The sequence below is a fragment of the Podarcis melisellensis genome, assembly GCF_964234715.1.
Source record: "Podarcis melisellensis genome assembly, chromosome: 8".
Taxonomy (NCBI): Eukaryota; Metazoa; Chordata; class Lepidosauria; order Squamata; family Lacertidae; genus Podarcis; species Podarcis melisellensis.
Window position 1 is genome coordinate 16,467,587 of NC_138540.1, and position 18,604 is coordinate 16,486,190.

At 46.4% G+C, this 18,604-nt stretch overlaps 2 protein-coding genes across 5 annotated transcripts in view; one reads left to right on the forward strand and one right to left on the reverse strand.

Annotated features, from left to right (window-relative positions):
• Window positions 1-1,374: 1,374 nt before the first annotated feature.
• On the forward strand, window positions 1,375-8,910 carry LOC309376896 (F-box only protein 44-like). The gene is made up of 5 exons (XM_081923823.1): window positions 1,375-1,677; window positions 3,114-3,291; window positions 5,504-5,599; window positions 7,095-7,224; window positions 7,402-8,910. Exons 1-5 carry the CDS (start codon window positions 1,410-1,412, stop codon window positions 7,699-7,701), a joined length of 972 nt encoding a protein of 323 aa, XP_081779949.1. The 5' UTR covers window positions 1,375-1,409; the 3' UTR covers window positions 7,702-8,910.
• Window positions 8,911-9,166: 256 nt separating this feature from the next.
• The window catches only part of MTOR (mechanistic target of rapamycin kinase), a 105,151-nt gene continuing 95,713 nt past the window's right edge, over window positions 9,167-18,604 (reverse strand). For all 4 annotated transcript variants that reach the window (XM_081923370.1, XM_081923368.1, XM_081923369.1 and 1 more), the window contains 9 exons: window positions 17,554-17,636; window positions 16,380-16,452; window positions 15,661-15,735; window positions 14,847-14,982; window positions 14,418-14,483; window positions 13,175-13,255; window positions 12,272-12,352; window positions 11,504-11,609; window positions 9,167-10,064 (listed from right to left, as the gene is read on the reverse strand). In XM_081923370.1, coding sequence (XP_081779496.1) covers window positions 10,049-10,064; window positions 11,504-11,609; window positions 12,272-12,352; window positions 13,175-13,255; window positions 14,418-14,483; window positions 14,847-14,982; window positions 15,661-15,735; window positions 16,380-16,452; window positions 17,554-17,636 — 717 coding nt within the window. In that variant the 3' untranslated portion in view covers window positions 9,167-10,048. The remainder of the gene's footprint in view (window positions 10,065-11,503; window positions 11,610-12,271; window positions 12,353-13,174; window positions 13,256-14,417; window positions 14,484-14,846; window positions 14,983-15,660; window positions 15,736-16,379; window positions 16,453-17,553; window positions 17,637-18,604) is intronic.

Consider the following 18,604-nt stretch of genomic DNA (forward strand, 5'->3'; position numbering starts at 1 on the left):
GTAGGATCAGCAAAAAGGGAGTTAGTTGGGCAGCGGTCCCGAGAAGACTCGTGGCCTCAAGTCAATGCAAGAGAGCAGGAACTGAAACTGGAGAATCGTCTTGCTCATAGAATCTTAGGGTTGGAAGGGAGCTTGAGGAACCTCCCTAGTCCAACCCCTGTAATGCAGGAATAAAGCTGTCCCACACGGGGATCAAACCTGCGACCTTGGCGTTATCAGTGCCACACTTCTAACCAACTGAGCTACCCAGTAATGTATCATGCTTATTAGGATTGGCATGGAATTTTCTTTTATGCCCCCGGCGACAACCCTGCGAGGCAGCCCAGTTCCTATATCCAACCTCTGGATTTCAGAATCTGAGAATACTACGCAGGGAGTGGAGTGGGGGCTGCTGGCATCATGCCCTGTTGTGGGCTTCCTAGAGGGATCTGGTTTGGCTCCCCCCCACCAAAGGGTCACAGGATGCTGCATAAGATGACCCTTTGTGGTCTGATCCAGAAAGGCCCTTCTTGTTTCCCCTTAAACCTCCCCATCGCAAAGGGCCCAGAGATCTGCCTGGAAGTCCCCAGCATCTCCAGTTACAATTGGGAGACTTCTGCCCGAAATCTTGCCAGTCAGTGTAGACAATACTAAGCCAGGTGGGCCGCTGTTCTGACTCAGTATAATAAAGTTCCTATTTAATGTAGCCGTAATTTGGCACCATGAGGACTAGAATCTTACTTTGTTTTTAGGGGAAAGACCACAGTAGTAGAGCGTACAGAAAGTGGTAGGTTCAGTTCCCAGCATCTCCAGGTTGGGTTGGGACTGTCCCCTGCCTGAAGCACTGGAGAGCTGCTGCCGGTCAGTGTAGACAATACTGAGCCAGATGGACGAGCTGGCCTAACTCTGTATAAGGCAGTTTCCTGTGCTCCTATAAGAAGCAGAGAGGGATAGGGATGGGGAACCCGCAGGCAAATCCTCACTCCCCAGGCTTTGCCCATCACCAGCCTTGTTTCATACCTTCCTTAAGAGTTTTTGCCTGGCCTGAATGTGTCCTTGAACTCAGATCCTGCATCTGGCTTGCCTGGATGGAGGACAAAGAAGTGTGTGAGCTCCTCTGCTGTACAAAAAGTTCCAAATTAATATTGCTGCTCTGCCCTATTTTGCTTCTGGCCCCACCCACCATTGGCCCCCGGGAGACTCCCTAGAAAGGAATGTGGCCCTCATGCTGCAGAAGATTCACCACACAGATCTATGGCCCACCTATGCAGAAGAGGCAAAAAAGTCTGAACCGGGGACCTCCTGCACCTGCACCTCTCCTTTTGCTTCTGGAGGCCTCTGACGCTTTGAGACAGCTTCCATGTCAAGGATGCTCATGAGATCGGCATCTGCTTCCTGCAAATGGACTTCATGTGATCCTCTTCCCTTTTATGGTTCTGTTTTGTTTTTCTTCTTCGCAGATGACGAACATTGGCAACTTGCCAGACCACGTCATGCTGGACATCTTGTCGCTGATTCCTATGAACGAGCTGATTCTCAGCTGCCGGCTGGTCTGCTCCCGGTGGAGAGACCTGGTGGACTTGCCCATCCTCTGGAAGAGCAAATACCGCCATAAAAATGAGAACTTGAAGAAGACCAAAGAGTTCTATGTTTTTTCTCACCTGGAGAGGAACTTGATCAAGAATCCTTGTGGAGAAGGTGTGTCCCTTTTGGCCTTTTCTTTCTTTTTTCTGAAGGACAAATGTCTTTCTCAAAGAATCTGGTATTGGGAAAGCTTTGACCCTGTAGATGTTGCTGACCTACAACTCCCACCAGCCCCAACAAGCGAGGCCAGTGGTTCTGCAATTTCTGGAATGCCTAAGCTTGTCTAAACCTGGCCTGCTGGTTGGTGGGAGACCACATGTTTGGATTCTCCCTCCATCAGATAACCTCCTTGTCTGTGGAAAGGAGGCATCTAAGACCACTGGAGTCTGGTCCATTAGGGTGGACACCCAGCCTCAGTCTGCCCTCAGGTAGCCCTTGCTTGTCCTGCCTTCTTACTTGCGCCCAGTCCATGGGGTAGCACTGCCTGTTAGTTTCCTCCACCTTAATCCCTGTAGAATTCAGCAAGGTGATAGATGGGGACAAAGCTGAAATCGCTTGGCTCTGCCTGCCATTGGGTCTAGCGCCACCTACTGTTGGGCTCCCTGCCTTCCACCCTATCAGTCCCAGTGGGCACCAGTCAGCAGTGGACTAGTATGCAGGTGGCTCTGTGGTCTAGTATGCAGGTGGCTTGCTGATCAGAAGGTCAGTGGTTTGAATCCCTGCAATGGGGTGAGCTCCCATTGCTCAGTCCCAGGTCCTGCCAACCTAGCAGTTCGAAAGCATGCCAGTGCAAGTAGATAAATAGATATTGCTGTGGGAAGGTAAACACTTACTGCGCTCTGGTTTCTGTCACAGTGACCCATTGCACCAGAAGTAGTTTAGTCAGGCTGGCCCCAAGACCCAGAAAGCTGTCTGTGGACAAACGCCGGCTCCCTTGGCCTAAAGCGAGATGAGCACCACACCCTATAGTTGCCTTTGACTGGACTTAACCGTCCAGGGGTCCTTTACCTTTTACCTTTAGACAAGATAACTTGTTTCTTCTGCACAATAGTCTTCTATGTCCACAATTGTTATTTTTACATAGTGGAATATTGAAATGTCAGTGTTCAAAAAAAAAAAGGTTAGAATTATATTTCTGAATGAGAAATTTTGGGGTTTCTAGATATGGCTAGGGGAAAAAAGTTTAGGCTAGTAGCAAGATTGGAGATAAGTAAGATCTTATGAACAGGCAATAGAGAGAATGCAGCTATAAGTTCCCATTTCCCCCCAAATATTCAGATACGGACACATTTGAGTAGATTTGAATGGAGACGGGAAAAGGGCAATTTAAAGGGACACAAAGTTAGCAAAGATACGTAGCAGTGGTCAGAAACCCTAGGCCTGGGGCAACTGTAGACCTCCACATCTCTCTAAAAGGTAAAGGTAAAGGACCCCTGGACGGTTAAGTCCAGTCAAAGGAGACTATGGGGTTGTGGCAAGAACAGGATATTGAACTAGATGGGCCATTGGCCCGCCTCATTGCTCTTACGTTCTCATTTTTTTTCTCCCAGAGGGCTTGGATTTATGGGATACCCAAACATCTCCAAGGGGCCAGTGGAAAATTAAAGAAATGTCGGAAGCGGATTCCTCAAAACTCCAGAAGTGGGATTTCCTTCAGAGGCATTTCTATGTGAAAGATGATGCCATCCCTTATCAAGAGGTTAACAAATGCTTCGCTGCCTACGGTCGGTGAGGATCAGAGCGGTGGCTGAGCCATAATTCATTAGGCGATAGGGAAGGGGTTGCTCGTGGTCTGCATGTACCGTATTTTTCGCTCTATAAGACGCACCAGACCACAAGACGCATCTAGTTTTTGGAGCAGGAAAACAAGAAAAAAATAATTCTGAATCTCAGAAGCCAGAACAGCAAGAGGGATCGCTGCGCAGTGAAAGCAGCAATCCCTCTTGCTGTTCTGGCTTCTGGGATAGCTGCGCAGCCTGCATTCACTCCATAAAACGCATACACATTTCCCCTTACTTTTTAGGAGGGAAAAGGTGAGTCTTATAGAGCAAAAAATATGGTAGATCATAGAAGCATAAGAGCTGGAAGACACCCTGCAATGCAGGATTATGCAGCCGACCCACTGAAATGAATGCTCATTGCTAACTTAGATTAGCTTCAACCTTCGTGTTACCACACTCTAACCAACTGGGCTATCCAGGAGATAGTACCTCCACTCCAAATGCAATACAGTGGTACCTTGGTTTTAGAACAGCTTAGTTTATGAACAACTTGGAAATAGAACGCTGCAAACCTGGAAGTAGGTGTTCCGGTTTGTGAATGTTGCCTTGGAAGCGGAACATGTTCCGCTTCCTGTTGAGTGTGTTCCGTTTGTAAATTGAGTCCCCTGCTGCTAATCAGAGGCTTCATGTTGAGTCCCGAGCACCCACGCAACACAGAGGTGATATTCGGAGCTCTTTTTTTGCTATTTTTTGCACTTTTGTTTCTGTGGCTTTTTTGGTTTTTTGGCTGCGACTTGTTCTTCGTTCACTGAGTTGTGGCTGTGGCTTGTGACTTCATTTTTGTGATTGTGTGGAACCCAGATCAGCTACTGACTGATTGTGTGACTGCAGAAATGGATAAAAGCCCCTCATCCAAACAATGACTATCATCAGTGCACGTAAAATTTTTAAATTTTTTTATCATCTACAATACTGTCTTATTTATTTTATAGTACAATACATTGATTGATACTTTCATTTTATGGCTCAGTGGTCTTGTTAGATAGTAAACTTCATGTTAAATTGCTGTTTTAGGGGTTGTTTTTAAAAGTTTGGAACAGATTAATCCATTTTGCATTACTTTCTATGGGGAAGCATGCCTTGGTTTTAGAATGCTTTGGTTTTGGAACAGACTTCCGGAACGGATTATGTTTGGGAAACAAGGTACCACTGTAATAACAGGAAGGGGTTAACTCTACGCCAGGGTTCTCCTCTATTTCCCCTCTGCCCCAGCCAGCATGCCCAGTGGTCAGGAATGACTGGAGTTTTGTGTGTGTGTGTGTGTGTGAAGCAATAACTGAAAGGCCAAAAGTTGTCCATCCCCTCTTTAAAGCTTACAACTGTAGGAACCTTGCAGGATCAGGGTAAAGCCCCATATAAGCCTCATTCACACATTACACTCTGATGTCACTTTAGTAAGTCATGGCTTCCCCAAAGAATTCTGGGAGCTGTAGTTTAAGGGAGCTGAGAGTTGTGAGGAGACTCCAATTCCCCAAACAGAGCTACAATTCCCAGAGTGGCTTAACAGTCAACTCCTCTTTCCCCAGAGAGCTCTGGGCATGGTAGTTCTGTGAGGGGAACAGGGGACTGGTAACAACTCCCAGCACCTTTAGCAAACTACATCTCCCAGAATTCTTTGGGGAAAGAAGCCATGACTGGCTAAAGTGGCATCAGAGTGTTTTTAAATGGTGTGAATGTGGCTATCATCTGACATTCTGCTTCCTGCAACAGCCAACCCAATAGGTGTGCGAAGTATGTATTGAAAGCAGTGTTGTCCAAACTCTCAGCGTGGTTTTTGATGGCTTTCCCTTTTTTAAAAAAAAAGATTTTTATTAAAATGTCAAAAATTATATAAAAACAAAACAAAACAAAACAATAATACAAACAAACAAAAATAAAGACAAGTATAATTTCAATCCCTTATTTTCTTATAACTTACTTCTCCGACTTCCTCATACCTCCCCTTTCTGTATTCCAATTTCTAATTTATTAATTCAGCAAATCCTTTCCCTTAATTTTCATTTAATTTTTAGTCTTTCTTTTTTTTTTACTTATCCATTACAGCTGGAAACCACGTAATTTCTAAACCAACGTCATTCTAACATTCATTAATTTGGTAATGTTTCTTAAGATAGTCCTTGGATTTCTTCCAATGATGGCTTTCCCATTTTGTGCCTCAGGCTCTGCGTCAAGTCTCAGCTCATCACTTTAAAGGATGAAGGCTACTGGGATGAGCTGATGGATGAGGGCAGGCCCACGATTGTGGTGAAGGATTGGTGAGTGACTGAGCAACCTGTCCTGGCTGGGGGTGGGATCAGACCAGGAGGTACACAGTGAGACAAAGTTCTAAGGTATCTATGAGTTTCACACAACAAGAGGGGCCAGTGGGTTGCAGACAGAGGAACAGGTTTTGGTGGACATGGACAAATCATGAAGAGGCCTGGGGTTTGGACACAGAACAGTGAGTCTGGTAGACCATGAGACTCATAATCTCAAGGTCATGCACTACGCTGGGCAAAAGGATTCCTACATACACTACATGAGGAGGAGGAGTTTGGATTTGATATCCCGCTTTATGACTACCCTAAGGAGTTTCAAAGGGGCTCACAATCTCCTTTCCCTTCCTCCCCCACAACAAACACTCTGTGAGGTGAGTGGGGCTGAGAGACTTCAGAGAAGTGTGACTAGCCCAAGGTCACCCAGCAGCTGCATGTGGAGGAGCGGGGAATCGAACCCAGTTCACCAGATTACGAGTCCACCGCTCTGAACCACTACACCACACTGGCTCACAGTGCCCCTCATTGTCCCTTCCAACTCTACAATTCTGTGATTTTATGCCAAGGCATCCCAGCCACGGGTGGGTGGGGACATGCTGTCTTCTCTCACTCAGCAAGGCATGGGGATTCAGTTGAGTTTTTCACAACTCACAAGGGTTTTCCGTTTTGGAGGCGCTTCGCAAAACGAATTTCCCTATGGGGTGGCTTCGCAAGACGAAAAAATCTTGCGAGTCCCCACGGGTTTTTCCCGCTTTTCCCGCCCTTTTCCTAAACCGCTAAGCCGCTTAACAGCTGATCCGCTGATCGCTAGAAGCCGCTAGACCGCTGTAGCGCTAATCCGCTAAGCTGTCAATGGGCTTGCTTCGCAAGACGAAAAAACTGCTAGACGAAGAGAATCGCGGAACGGATTCTTTTCGTCTTGCGAGGCACCACTGTATTTGTGCTAGTGAACTTCAGTAGTGGTTATTAGGTCACACAAACACACCACTTCTCTGCTGTGTAGCGATATGTGTGAAGGCTACCATTGTGCCTTCATGAAGGAGAAGGGGACATTGCCGTATCCCTGGCACTCTGTGGAATGTAACTCACCTTAGCAATTTCGAGTGGTACCCAGTTCAAACTTGATAGCAGAAGTGCTGATTGGAGCTTCATTAATTTCTTCATTTTTAATACCTTGTGAGTCAGTTCTCTACCAGAAGGCTTCTGTAGGAACAAGCTCAGCAATGTGATGGTCTTTGCTCTTCCTCTCGCCATCCCAGGGCCAGGGAGATGCTTACATAAGAAGCTGTCTTATACTGAGTCAGGACACTGCTCATCTAGCTCAGCATGAGCTACATTGACTGGCAGCAGCACTCCAGGGTTTCAGACAGAGGACATGCCTGGAGATGAACCTGGGACCTTCTGCATGTGAAGTAGATGTCCCAGCACGGAGGTGCAGTGAATCTAACTCTTGGTGTTCTTTTTCCTTGGTCTGCTCTGCCCCTAAAATAAATAGGTTCTATGGTGTTCTCGGCCGCCGCTACCAGCTCTCTGTAAAGCTCTTGTCTGCAGACTTCACTGTGATCAGAGAATATTGTTCCAAAGGCCGGTACACGTGCCATTCAGAAGATGAGGAATGGCGCGAGGTAAAGTCAGCTCGGTTTGAAGAGTGGGGTTGGCTGTGGCCCAGTGGTAAATGGTTCCTTATGTATTGGGAGGTGGGGTAAGTGCCTTCTTCCCCTGCCCAAGTGGCTAATCTCTCCTAAACCCAAGCAACTCTGCCATCACCCCCCTCTCTCCCCCCAACTGCTCGTCACGTTCAGGTTTCGCACACATTTCACAACTTCCCTCCTGGAGTCCGCCACATCTTCTTCCAACACCAAAGCCAAAATCTGAACTGGCAGGAATCCAGCCTTTTGATGAGAATAGCCAAGCTCTTCAGAATAGCCAGATGCATGAAAACAGACCGAAGGATGAGGATCACCAAAACCAGCGTCACCATTGGCCCGTTTTCCTTGGACAAAACCATGTACTATAAGGACGGCAGAGAGTTGAGCAGCTGTAGCTTTATTTATTACCGAGGCATCCAGTGTCCCTGCCGCGGCAACTATCTCCACTGGTAACAAGTACTTTTGTTTTCTCCCGTGAGTCCTGCGTGGAGTCCTTCCCCTCGTCCTCCTCTAAAATTTGCACCGGTCTCGTTGCAGATTTCAGATGTTCTGAGCTTCTGTCACGTTGTATGCCTGCACCTGCTCACTCTCTCTATAATGGGCATTTCTGGAATTAAAGAACGCAGGCTCTTTCTCAGTGGGCTATGCAGGAGGAGGATGGAAGCTAGCTCTGAAACTGAGATGGTTTTCAGGCAGCAGAGGGTCTTCCGTTTTCACAGCACAAGGTGCAGGGACATGGAACAGGGAATTGACCCATTGAGTGGATAAAATAATCTGTCCGTGCTCTGCCTAGTTAAAAGGGCATTGGCTATTGCCAATTGTTTGACTTTGTGGCTATACTTTTTTGGGGGGGAAGAACAGTCCTGTAATTCTCTGTGGACTCGGTATTTTTCTATCTGACTACTTAGGTGACCATGCCATTCCTGTGACTTGTGTGTGGCATATGCCTCAGGCAAGCTTCTGCAGAAGTAACTCTCTTAATCTGTAAGGTTACTATCTGACTGCTGGTTAGGTTTGCTCACTTGAAATTCATGTCTTTTTTGCTGGCAGGCTCCATGTAGAATTGTTACAGAATGAATTTCATTGCCATTTGACCCTGCTGTTTACATTCTCCCATATACCTCTGTCATATGTGTGTGTTTATACTGAGGACAGCACTTTATGCATCTGATGAAGGCAACTCTAGCCACCAAAAGCATCTGCCATAAAAAATGATCCAGACTTTAAAGATACCACAAGGCTCTTGATTTTGTTGTTGTTGCAGCAGACATGCAAGGCTACCTTACTTGGCTTTTTGAAGGATCTATAAGGGAATGACAAAGGTTCCCCCATCCCTGCTCTACAGAAAATATTAGGTGGATGGGCTAAATGCGGTATCAATGTGTTAAACTAAATGTAAAGCTTTACTGGGAATGTTGATAGCAGACGAGCATTAATTATCGGGGGGGGGGGGGAATTGAAGATTAAAATGGGACAGCTCTAAACAGACTTGAAGCAATCACCCATCTGGTTTATCCCTGTGTGAACTTGTTACCTGAATTGTATAGATGGGTCAGAAAGTGACGTGAAATGGTAACAGTCCTAAGTGCAGAGACTACGATGGTGTGAACTGCTGGGGGTGCTTTACATAATATAAGTGCTGAAATAAATAAATGAAAAGACCATGCCACTTCCTTTCTGCATGTGGGGGAACTACGTGAACATTGCACCCCAGGTGATGGAGACAAATTTGGAGACCATCTAGGTTTCCCATGGACGGATCTGAAAGTGAAACCAAGGTGATCCATTCCCCCTCTGCAAGGACTGCACTGTCCCTTTTCATTACAATATGTGAACTGGCATAGGAATGTTTCCCTGCTCATTTGCTCCCCACTGTCCCGAGTCATGCAGTCATGGATGAAAACATTCAGAATCCAGCTTCACACAGTTTGGTGTACTTTTTATTGGCACAAAAATTATCCAACTACAACATGGCATCTAAATATCAGTACACTTCTTTGTGCATTTTACTTTATATTTGTTTCATTAATGAAGTCATGACATTATGGGTTCACGCCAGGCTTTCCAAGCACCCATTTTTATACCCTTCCAGGCCCGTCATCACTGGCTTTATGCTCAACATTAATGCTCCCCCCCACCCCTATTTCTCTCCTTGCGAGTATGGAAGACTTCCCAGAGGCACAAGCTTGTCTCTTGCAATCCCCAACCCAATTATGATGTTCAGCTCTTACAGAGTCTCTCGTGATTTCTTTGGGCTCTTCCATGCACATTTAGCCAGAAACATGCTTACAACTGCGTTTTCCAACACAAGTGTCAGTCACAATCTGCTTGGGGCAATGTCAAGCAACGAGCAACAGGCTGCAGTTCTAAAGAGGCCTCTGTGCCTTTCCAAAACCTGATCAAGGTCACTTGGGTCATGGAAGTGAATTCACTACTGCTTGGCCACGTTACTGACTTCCTGTATCTTGAAAATACAGTCTCGCTCCTAATTTTTTTCTTGCCAAGTCATCCCCCAGTGACCACACTAGTCAACGTCTGGTCAGTATCAGTTCCTTTTTAAAGCACTCTGGAAACTCTGTCGTGTTTCATTACTGCCCAGTGCGCATCAGCAGTGGCAAATCAGCTCAAAACAAACTTTTAATATACAGTTCTCATTTACAGTTCAAAGTATTTGATGAAAGGCAATTCTCACCCTGCCCACACAGTCCTTGTTCCCCTCTCAGCTTCTGAGAAGAAACATGCTGGGAGCGGAGAAGCCTTGAGAAGGAAAGGCTAAGGATGTTCCATTGTGTGTCTTCTGTTACCAAAAAGGGCACCTAAGGGAAGAAAGGGACAAATGTGATAGACTGGCTCATGATTTGGCCTGGATGTCTCATATAACAGGGGTGGGAACCTTGGCTCTGCAGGCCAAACTTGGCTCGCAGGTTTTGGGCTAGGCATGCCCACCCACTCCACCCCTGACATCAGGTTTGTGTGTCTGCTTGTTGCATTTACAGTGGTACCTCGGGTTACATACGCTTCAGGTTACATATGCTTCAGGTTACAGACTCCGCTAACCCAGAAATATTACCTCAGGTTAAGAACTTTGCTTCAGGATGAGAACAGAAATTGTGCTCCAGCGGCCCGGCAGCAGCAGGAGGCCCCATTAGCTAAAGTGGTGCTTCAGGTTAAGAAGTTTCAGCTTAAGAACGGACCTCCGGAACGAATTAAGTACTGTATTTTTCGCCCTATAGGATGCACTTTTTCCCCTCCAAAAATGAAGGGGAAATGTGTGCGCGTCCTATGGGGCGAATGCAGGCTTTCGTTGAAGCCTGGAGAGCGAGAGGGATCGGTGCGCACCGACCCCCCTCGCTCTCCAGGTTTCGGGGACCTCTCCGCAAGCAGCGGGAGCGCTCCCGCTGCTTGCGGAGAGTTGCCTGCATGCCGAAGCCTGCGCGCGCTGAGATCAGCGCGTCCAGGCTTCGCGGACCTCTCCGCAAGCAGCGGGAGCCAGCGCTGGGCTCCCACGGCTTGCAGAGAGCTGCCTGTTTGGGGACTGGGGTCGGGGGAGGCCTGAGCCTGGGGGGGAAATAATTTTTTCCCCTTTATTTCCCCCCCAAAAAACTAGGTGCACCTTATGGGACGGTGCGTCCTATAGGGCGAAAAATACGGTACTTTACCCGAGGTACCACTGTATATCCCACCTTTTCACTAAGGAGTTCAAGGTGGCATATACTACTCTCTTCCTCTCCATTTTATCCTCACAACAACCCTGTAAGGTAGGTTAGGCTGAAAGACTGACTGGCCCAAGTCCACTCAGTGAGTTTCACACTTGAGCAGGGATTTGAACCCTGGTCTGACACTCCAACCACGACACCACTGGAGTTGCTTCATATTACACAGAAGGAACAAGCATGCAGAAATAAGAGTCCACATCCAGAATAGATGAATTTATTATTTGAACCTCAGCACACCGAATACCTCTTTCTATTGATGATTTGTCAACTGCCAACATTTTGGACTATAAGCTCATTGAGACAAGGACCTGGATTTTTCTGTTTATATCAGGTATGGAACAGATAAGGGCTTGAAAGGAGCGCCTGATTGTTCTTTTGCTGATTGCTTCTGTTGCTATTGAATGGAAATTGCCTCTCCTTCCCAGCACTCCTCCTTGGCTAGTAAGGTGAACAAACCAATCATTCTGTTTGCTTCCCACTTAGGGCATCTCGTAAGACAAGCGTGAACAGTAGGCCGTTTGTGAAGATACAAAACTTACCATCCAATGTAGCACTGACAAAGGTTCTCGTGGGAGGTAGCCTGCTTAATTAGAAGTTCTACTTGTGTGGGCACATCCAGTGTTTCGTCGTGAGAGAAGTCCCGTCCTTTGCAGAGAGAAAGAGAGGGAGAGGGAGAGAGAGAATAATTAGGAGACTCGGAAGCTCACCTTCACATTTCTGTTGCTCTGGAAGAAAACCAAATACAAAAGAAACAGGTGGAATGGTGTATAAGTTAGGACCAGGTGAGGGGAAACCTTCGGCCCTCCTCATGTCACTAAACTACAACTCCCGGCACCCCTGTCGCCTTTCTTCCTGCGGCTGATGGGTTGCAGTTCAGGGAAATTAGGAGGGGCAAAGGTTCCCCACACTCGATAAGGACGAAGGGTCATATCCAACTAAGTCCTCCTCACTGAAATTAATGCTCATGACTAATTTAGATCCATTAGTTTCAAGGGTCTACTCTGAGTAGGACTAACCTTGGTGACAGCCCAAATAAAGTATATAAGCATCTACAGTGGATTCTCTACGACTTTTTCCTCCTCCCAAGAAGTGGCTTTCCTTTTTCTTCCGAGAGGAAAGGGACTCTGCTTCAGTTTAGTGGCCCTCCTCCAACCCATGATTCAGCATCTTGCCCCCCCACTTCCCTCCTCTCCCCTACACAGTTGCACTGAATTTTAAGACTGTACCAACAAAGCACCTGGATTCAAATATAATATAAATGTTTATGTTCATTTTTTTTTTCTTTTGCAGAATATGGCATTACTTACCAGTGAGTTTATCACGGACCCTGTTGATAATCTGTATAGCCTTTTTATTTAGAGCCTCTGGTTTCACAAGACCGTCCCCTACTAGAAGGCAAAAAGACAAAAGAGAAAGAGATAACCTTAAGACCTGAAACCTAAAATAAACGGGTAGCAGTGGCATAAAACCCTCGGCCCCTGACACTGGTTGGAAGGGAGAAATCAAGTGAGTTACAGGTATTTTTTTGTACAGTTTTGGCCACCCCCTTCTTCAGAGAACGAAACTGATCAGAGGTTGGTGAACCTGCCCTGTAATAAAAAAGTTATAGCATTTGGGGCTTCTCAGTTTAATGGGGGAGGGAAATATGACTGAAAGGAGAATATGACAGGGGTCTATAGTATTATGAGTGACAGGAATATTTGGCCTCTCTCCTGATAGTGGGACTTTGGGTCACACAATGAAAACCAATGAGTGGCAGACACAGGATGTTTTTCACACAACATGGAATTAGGAACTGGCTGCCCCAAGGTGTTGAGATGACCACTAGCTTAGATGGATCTGAAAAAAGAAGTGTAGACAAATTCAGAGGACAGGCCTATGCAACGGTTATTAGATCAGACATTGCTTTAAATTTTTAAAAAATGGAAATAAAGTTTCAGAGGCAAGTTAGCTCTGAACAAACTTGGTGCTGTGAATATCCAGTGGGGGAGAGCTGCAGCCTTCATGCCTTGCTTACAGGCTCCATGGAAGGCGTCTAGTAGGGAGATGGGAAGCTGGACTAGATGGACCTTTAGGTCTTGATTCCGCAGGGCTCTTTATATGCCCACTCTACCCCATCAGAGGCAGTTTGGATTCTACATTTCGGGCCCTTAACACCAACAGCAGCGGAACAGAAGACCCAAGTGCTCCCTCAAGGGGTCCAAACTTACTGAAGGAATGGATGGATTCAGGCACCGTGGTCCCAGCTTTCTTGTGGGCTGTTTCACCCAGCTCCACACTGTCCAGCATTTCTAAGAGGGAAGGAGGGAGAGATGATCAGACCAAAAGACAAATATGCAATTAGTTCCATTACTCTGCTGCTTGGAGCTGCTTCACTTTAGGATGCTGGATGTGTTGGGAAACTGTGTACGTGCAGCTACTCACACAGAGTCAATTAAGGTTTGGCAGACAGCCAGAAGGCAATCTGAAGGAGTAGGTCTGCCTGGTGATAACAGAGGCATGGAGACAGCCTCCTGATTGGTCAAGCTCTCTCAAGGGAGTGATAATGGCCTACTAACTGGAATGTGTTAGTTCGTGAGTTCAGAAGTTCAGTAGTTCAGTGTGGGAGTTGAGAGTTGTGTCAGCTAGCAAAAGATCCATGTTCTGTTCCTGTAAATAGTCCACTGTATATAATAAACACCTAACTACAAGTTCCTGGTTCCTGCTTCGTCTATCCTGTCTGCAGCCAAGTCGCCAATTGCTTCCGTGGATTCTGCGTGTACTCTGCTAGGTCTGGCTAAGGTCCTGCAACTAGTCAGAAAGTTGCGAAACACCAAATAGGTTTTACCAATAGGCTGTTGGCAAGAGCTGGGCTTTGGTTACTGGCCACTGTGTTCCCATAGAGAAAGACAGGGAAGTCTCTGACCTGGGGGCCAAATGCAGCCCCTCCCAAGCTTCTCCATCCCTCACTATCCCTGCTGGTACAAAAGTTAAGAGTCACTGACTTGTTGCCCCACCCACTACCAAAAAGTGGCTCCTGGAAGGTTTCCCCCCCACAAGGAAACGCTGCCTTCAGGTTAAAAAAGGTTCCTCACCTCTGCCACACAGCTGTTTTATAGGGGCTAACTAGTTTGGATTGTGGGAATTGCATCAGCCTTAGCTGAAAAGCTGCTTCACTGCTGCACACTTAGGTGCAACAAAGCAGCCTCTGTTTTAGCACCTGCCTGGTGCTCTCATCTCCCCACCCCTGCCTGAATATGAACATATTTCCCATGAGGAAGGGGGAAAGAGAAAACTGTTCAATGCCCCATTTCAGAAACCAGAAGGGCTTTGGCCATGGAATCCTGGGCCCACCAAGCTCCCTTCTTGTTGCAGTCTAATTAGGGAAGGGGAAACTATTCTGGCGCTACCTAAATGAAGGATATCCCACACAAAAGGACAACAACAAAAAGCGCTGTTTGGGCCAATACTCACCTACTGACTGGCCAGCAGAGTAGGAGTCCGTCCGTGTCCGTGATCGCTTGTTGCCTTTTGTGTTTGCTGCAAGAGAGACAGAAAAAGAAAGGTTCAATGCATTGCAGGTTTTCCTTATGGGCCTTAATTTTTTCAGCTGCTGTTCCAGACAACTAAAGTCTGGAGACAGACTTCCTCCATAAGACCAACCTCGGTGGATCAGACCAGTAAGTTTGTCTAGTTCAACATTCTGCTTCTTATAGCAGCTAGCCAGTTGCCACTATTTATCCCAGGGCATGAAGGCCACCACCCTCCCTCCACGGTAGCTCCACAACCACGGGCAGTCAGCAGCAAACCACACTGCTCAGCAGACAAGTTGTCCAGGGCATCTGGATGCCTAAATTGGTCTTCTTCTGCCTCACTGCTCTCTTATTCTCCAGGCAAACTTACTATCCATCAGCCTCCAGTTCAGCAAGGGGTCATAGACAAAGGCTTCCAGCACAGCCATGACGCTGTCTTTGTGTTCTCGCAAGACTTCCATGACAGTGTGGCAAGTGATTCTGTAGTTTCCATCTAAGCCAGTCACCTGCAGGGGGAGAGAGAAGAGAGGAAGCATTTACCGTATTTTTTGCTCTATAAGACTCACTTTTTCCCTCCTAAAAAGTAAGGGGAAATGTGTGCGCGTCTTATGGAGCGAATGCAGGCTGCACAGCTATCCCAGAAGCCAGAATAGCAAGAAGAATCACCACTTTCGCTGCACAGCGATCCCTCTTGTTGTTCTGGCTTCTGAGATTCAGAATATTTTTTTTTCTTGTTTTCCTCCTCCAAAAACTAGGTGCATCTTACGGTCTGGTGCGTCTTATAGAGCGAAAAATACGGTATTTATATTTTGCTTCCAAAAACATACACAACACTCTGCTGCAGCCTTACATTACAGGGAAAATCTATAGCAGGTAAGTAAAAGGAAAGCTTGGCACCAGACTGACCCTGATAAGCCTCCAAACCAAGGATGGGGAACCTGTGGCTCTCCATGTTAGAACCCCTGAACTCCCATCAGCCTCAGTCAGCATGGCCAGTGGTCAGGGATGATGGGAATTGTAGTCCAGGATGAGAGTCACAGGCTCCCCATCCTGGCTCCAAATGAAAGCAAACGAATGAATTGTCTGTTGAAGAAGAAGGGGAAATGTCTATCGCCTTGTGATGGCATCCTTATGTTTCCCATATTGTAGCTCCACAGTTAAGAGACATTTCTCTTCCTGCTTACCTCCATGGCGTTTGTCAGCATCCTTGTCAGCCTGAAAGGAATCTTCTCAGGGAACTTTTCCCTGGTCATCGCCACCTAGAACCAGGATGGAAGATAGGCAATTAAATTAAGACATATGTTGTAAGCCGCCCAGAGTAGGTGGGGTATAAATAATAAAATTATTATTATTATTATTACTACACTGATGGGGCAGGATTCTTAAGGCCAAAAGAAATTAGTGCAGGGGGCAGCGGCAACTGAATTCCCTGACAATTTAATTTTAACTTAAATTAAGTGGGCTTCCTCTATCCCACCTGAGTAGGATCAGGGCAGCGATGCTAGGAAAAGAGGAGGGTGGGAGAGAGAAGTCCAATCCTTTTCCTCATGCCATTTCATAGATATTTATGATGTTCCTGCAGCAGCTGCTATTAGCCCTGCTGCAAAACACACACAGATCTCTGCTTTCAAGGGCAAATTAAAACACCCATATTGTTTCAGTTTTGGCTCCCAGTGCATTATGGAAGGCTTTCTTCAGGAACTGGGAACACAGAGGTTGTTAGACTCCAACTTCCAGCAGCCCAAACAGCCAGCATGCCTGGTGGTCAGGGATGATGGGAGCTGTAGTCCGGCAGCATCTGGAGGGATGTACATTTCTCAGCTTCTTTCCTTCCCACCCGCTGTGCCTTCACACTTCCAACTTCCAACTTCCATCCCGCTTTCTGAAAACGGAATCGTGTTACCTCAAAACAGTCTCCAAAGTCAATGTGCAGAATCTTGCCACTCAGCCTGTCGAGCATAAGGTTGGAGGGATGCCTGTCGAAGCGATAGAACAATGAATAATTAGTGAACAATTCTCCACAAACTACTTTGGTCCTCTGTGTCCTGTCAGAACAGATCCTTGATTGTGGCCCGAGAACACTGTAAATGCACGTTCTTCCCCTGTTTTATCACTATTTCATCTCCCTCCTGCATGGCAGATTTTAGATAGTTCTTATTTTGTTGACACATGTTATTCCTTGCGATATTGTTTTAAACCAGGGGTGAATAATCTCTGCCCCCCGTCTCCCAATGTTGTTAGATTTCAACTCCAGCCTGCAAAGGGAGTTAGGGAGCCCAACAACATGTGGAGGACTGGCAGGTCTGGTCCCCTGTTTTAAACAGTTGCAAGCCACTTTTTGTCAAAAGGGTAGAAATACTTTATACAGTGGTGCCTCGCAAGACGAAATTAATCCGTTCCGTGAGGCTCTTCGTATAGCGGTTTTTTCGTCTTGCGAAGCAAGCCCATTGACAGCTTAGCGGATTAGCGCTACAGCTGTCAAGCGGCTTCCAGCGATCAGCTGTTAAGCGGCTTATCAGCGGAACAGCTGATAAGCGGCTTAGCGGCTTAAGAAAAGGGTGAAAAAAGCGAAAAAAACCCGCGGGGCGATGCAAGATTTTTTTCGTCTTGCGAAGCAACCCCATAGGGGAATTCGTTTTACGAAGCGCCTCCAAAACGGAAAACCCTTTCGTCTAGCGGGTTTTTCGTCTTGCGAGGCGTTCGTCTTGCGGGGCACCACTGTACCAAGAAAAGTAGATTGACGCACTGGCAGCTGATCCAGGAGACAAAGGCATGGCTACGAACTTAAGATGAGTCTTTTGGATCAAGCCAATGGCCCATCTAGCCTGGTCTCTCAGTGGCCAACCAGATGCCTCTGCTGGGAAGCCCACAAGCAGGGCCTGAGAACAGGACTCTGCCCACCTGCAGTTTCCAGCAACTGGCATTCAGAGGCATAATGCCTTGAAAGTAGAGGGAGAACACAGTCATCATGTCTAGTAGACTGTTATTTCATTGCCCGCTTCTCCTGCTCCAGGTGCAATGATTGCTTTGATTATTGAATGCATTTTTAAAGGGAAAAAGAGTTCAGTTCCACTTGCCTGTCACCAAGGCCCAAAATGTAACCAACCATCGACATCACTGCTAACGACCGAGTGTAATTTGTTCTTCTGTCGAACCACACCTAAAGAGGAACACGGATCATAGATGTGAGTGAAACGTTTTGCCAGAGAAATGGTTTGAGATGAGGCAGCATTAAAGAGCAAATTTATGAAAGGGAATGCCAACCAGAGATTGGGCTGGATATTTTAAAATCCATGGACTAGACCCAGAGTAGACTCAGTGAAATTAATGGACATGGCAAACTTAGGTCTACTCTGAGTAGGACTTAGTTGGATACAACCTAAAGTGAAATCCAGCCAGAGCTTTTCCCGCTCTCTTGCACAACTATTTGCACACCCCATATATTCTTTCCAAACCCACACAGGTATGAATCTCAAGTGTCCACCATGATGCTCCTTTCCTCTCAGAACCATCAACTGTCTATAAAAGGCCCTTCCCTGCAATTAGGTTTGTGAACATTTCATGCACAGTCAGGTTAACAGGCACTTTTCAGTCTTTTCTATTCACAGAAACACAAGCTGTGGCTGTTATGACTGTGGCTTTTGTTCTTCAAGTCATATGTAGGCTTTTCTTTTTCCTTTTTGCTAGCAGCAAGCTCAAAGCGATTTTGCCTGGCACATATTTTTAAACCTGAGACCTTTGTGTTTTCTATCACACTTGGACAGTTTAGAGGGTTGGAAACTAGCTTTAGATTTGTCCTTCCTCTCATTACCCTTCCTGTGCTCTAATCCTGGGTTGTGCAAACCAAAGTTTACCTAGTGCAAATGTCACAGTAAACACTGGCTTGCTTAAACCAGGAAGCAAAGGGAGTAAAATTGGAGTCTGTGAGCCCGAGACTTGCTTCCAATTCTCCAAACCATTGTTTGAGATTGAACCAACCTACCACAGAACACGCAATATCTAGCGCTAGGGAATATAAAGTAGCAACTTTGATAACTAGCAGTTGTATTCCATCATTCTTCATTCACTGACTGAAATGTGCCTTATCTAAGTCTGCAAGTACTTCAGAAAGCATTCAGAGCCTGTTGT

Bases quoted from the DNA above. Each gene is read 5' to 3' on its own strand.
- LOC309376896 (XM_081923823.1), top strand. From the start codon at position 1,410: ATGGTTCTGTTTTGTTTTTCTTCTTCGCAGATGACGAACATTGGCAAC. The intron at 1,678-3,113 runs GTGTGTCCCTTT...TTTTTCTCCCAG, and splicing joins CAAGAATCCTTGTGGAGAAG to AGGGCTTGGATTTATGGGAT. The intron at 3,292-5,503 runs GTGAGGATCAGA...TTTGTGCCTCAG, and splicing joins TGCTTCGCTGCCTACGGTCG to GCTCTGCGTCAAGTCTCAGC.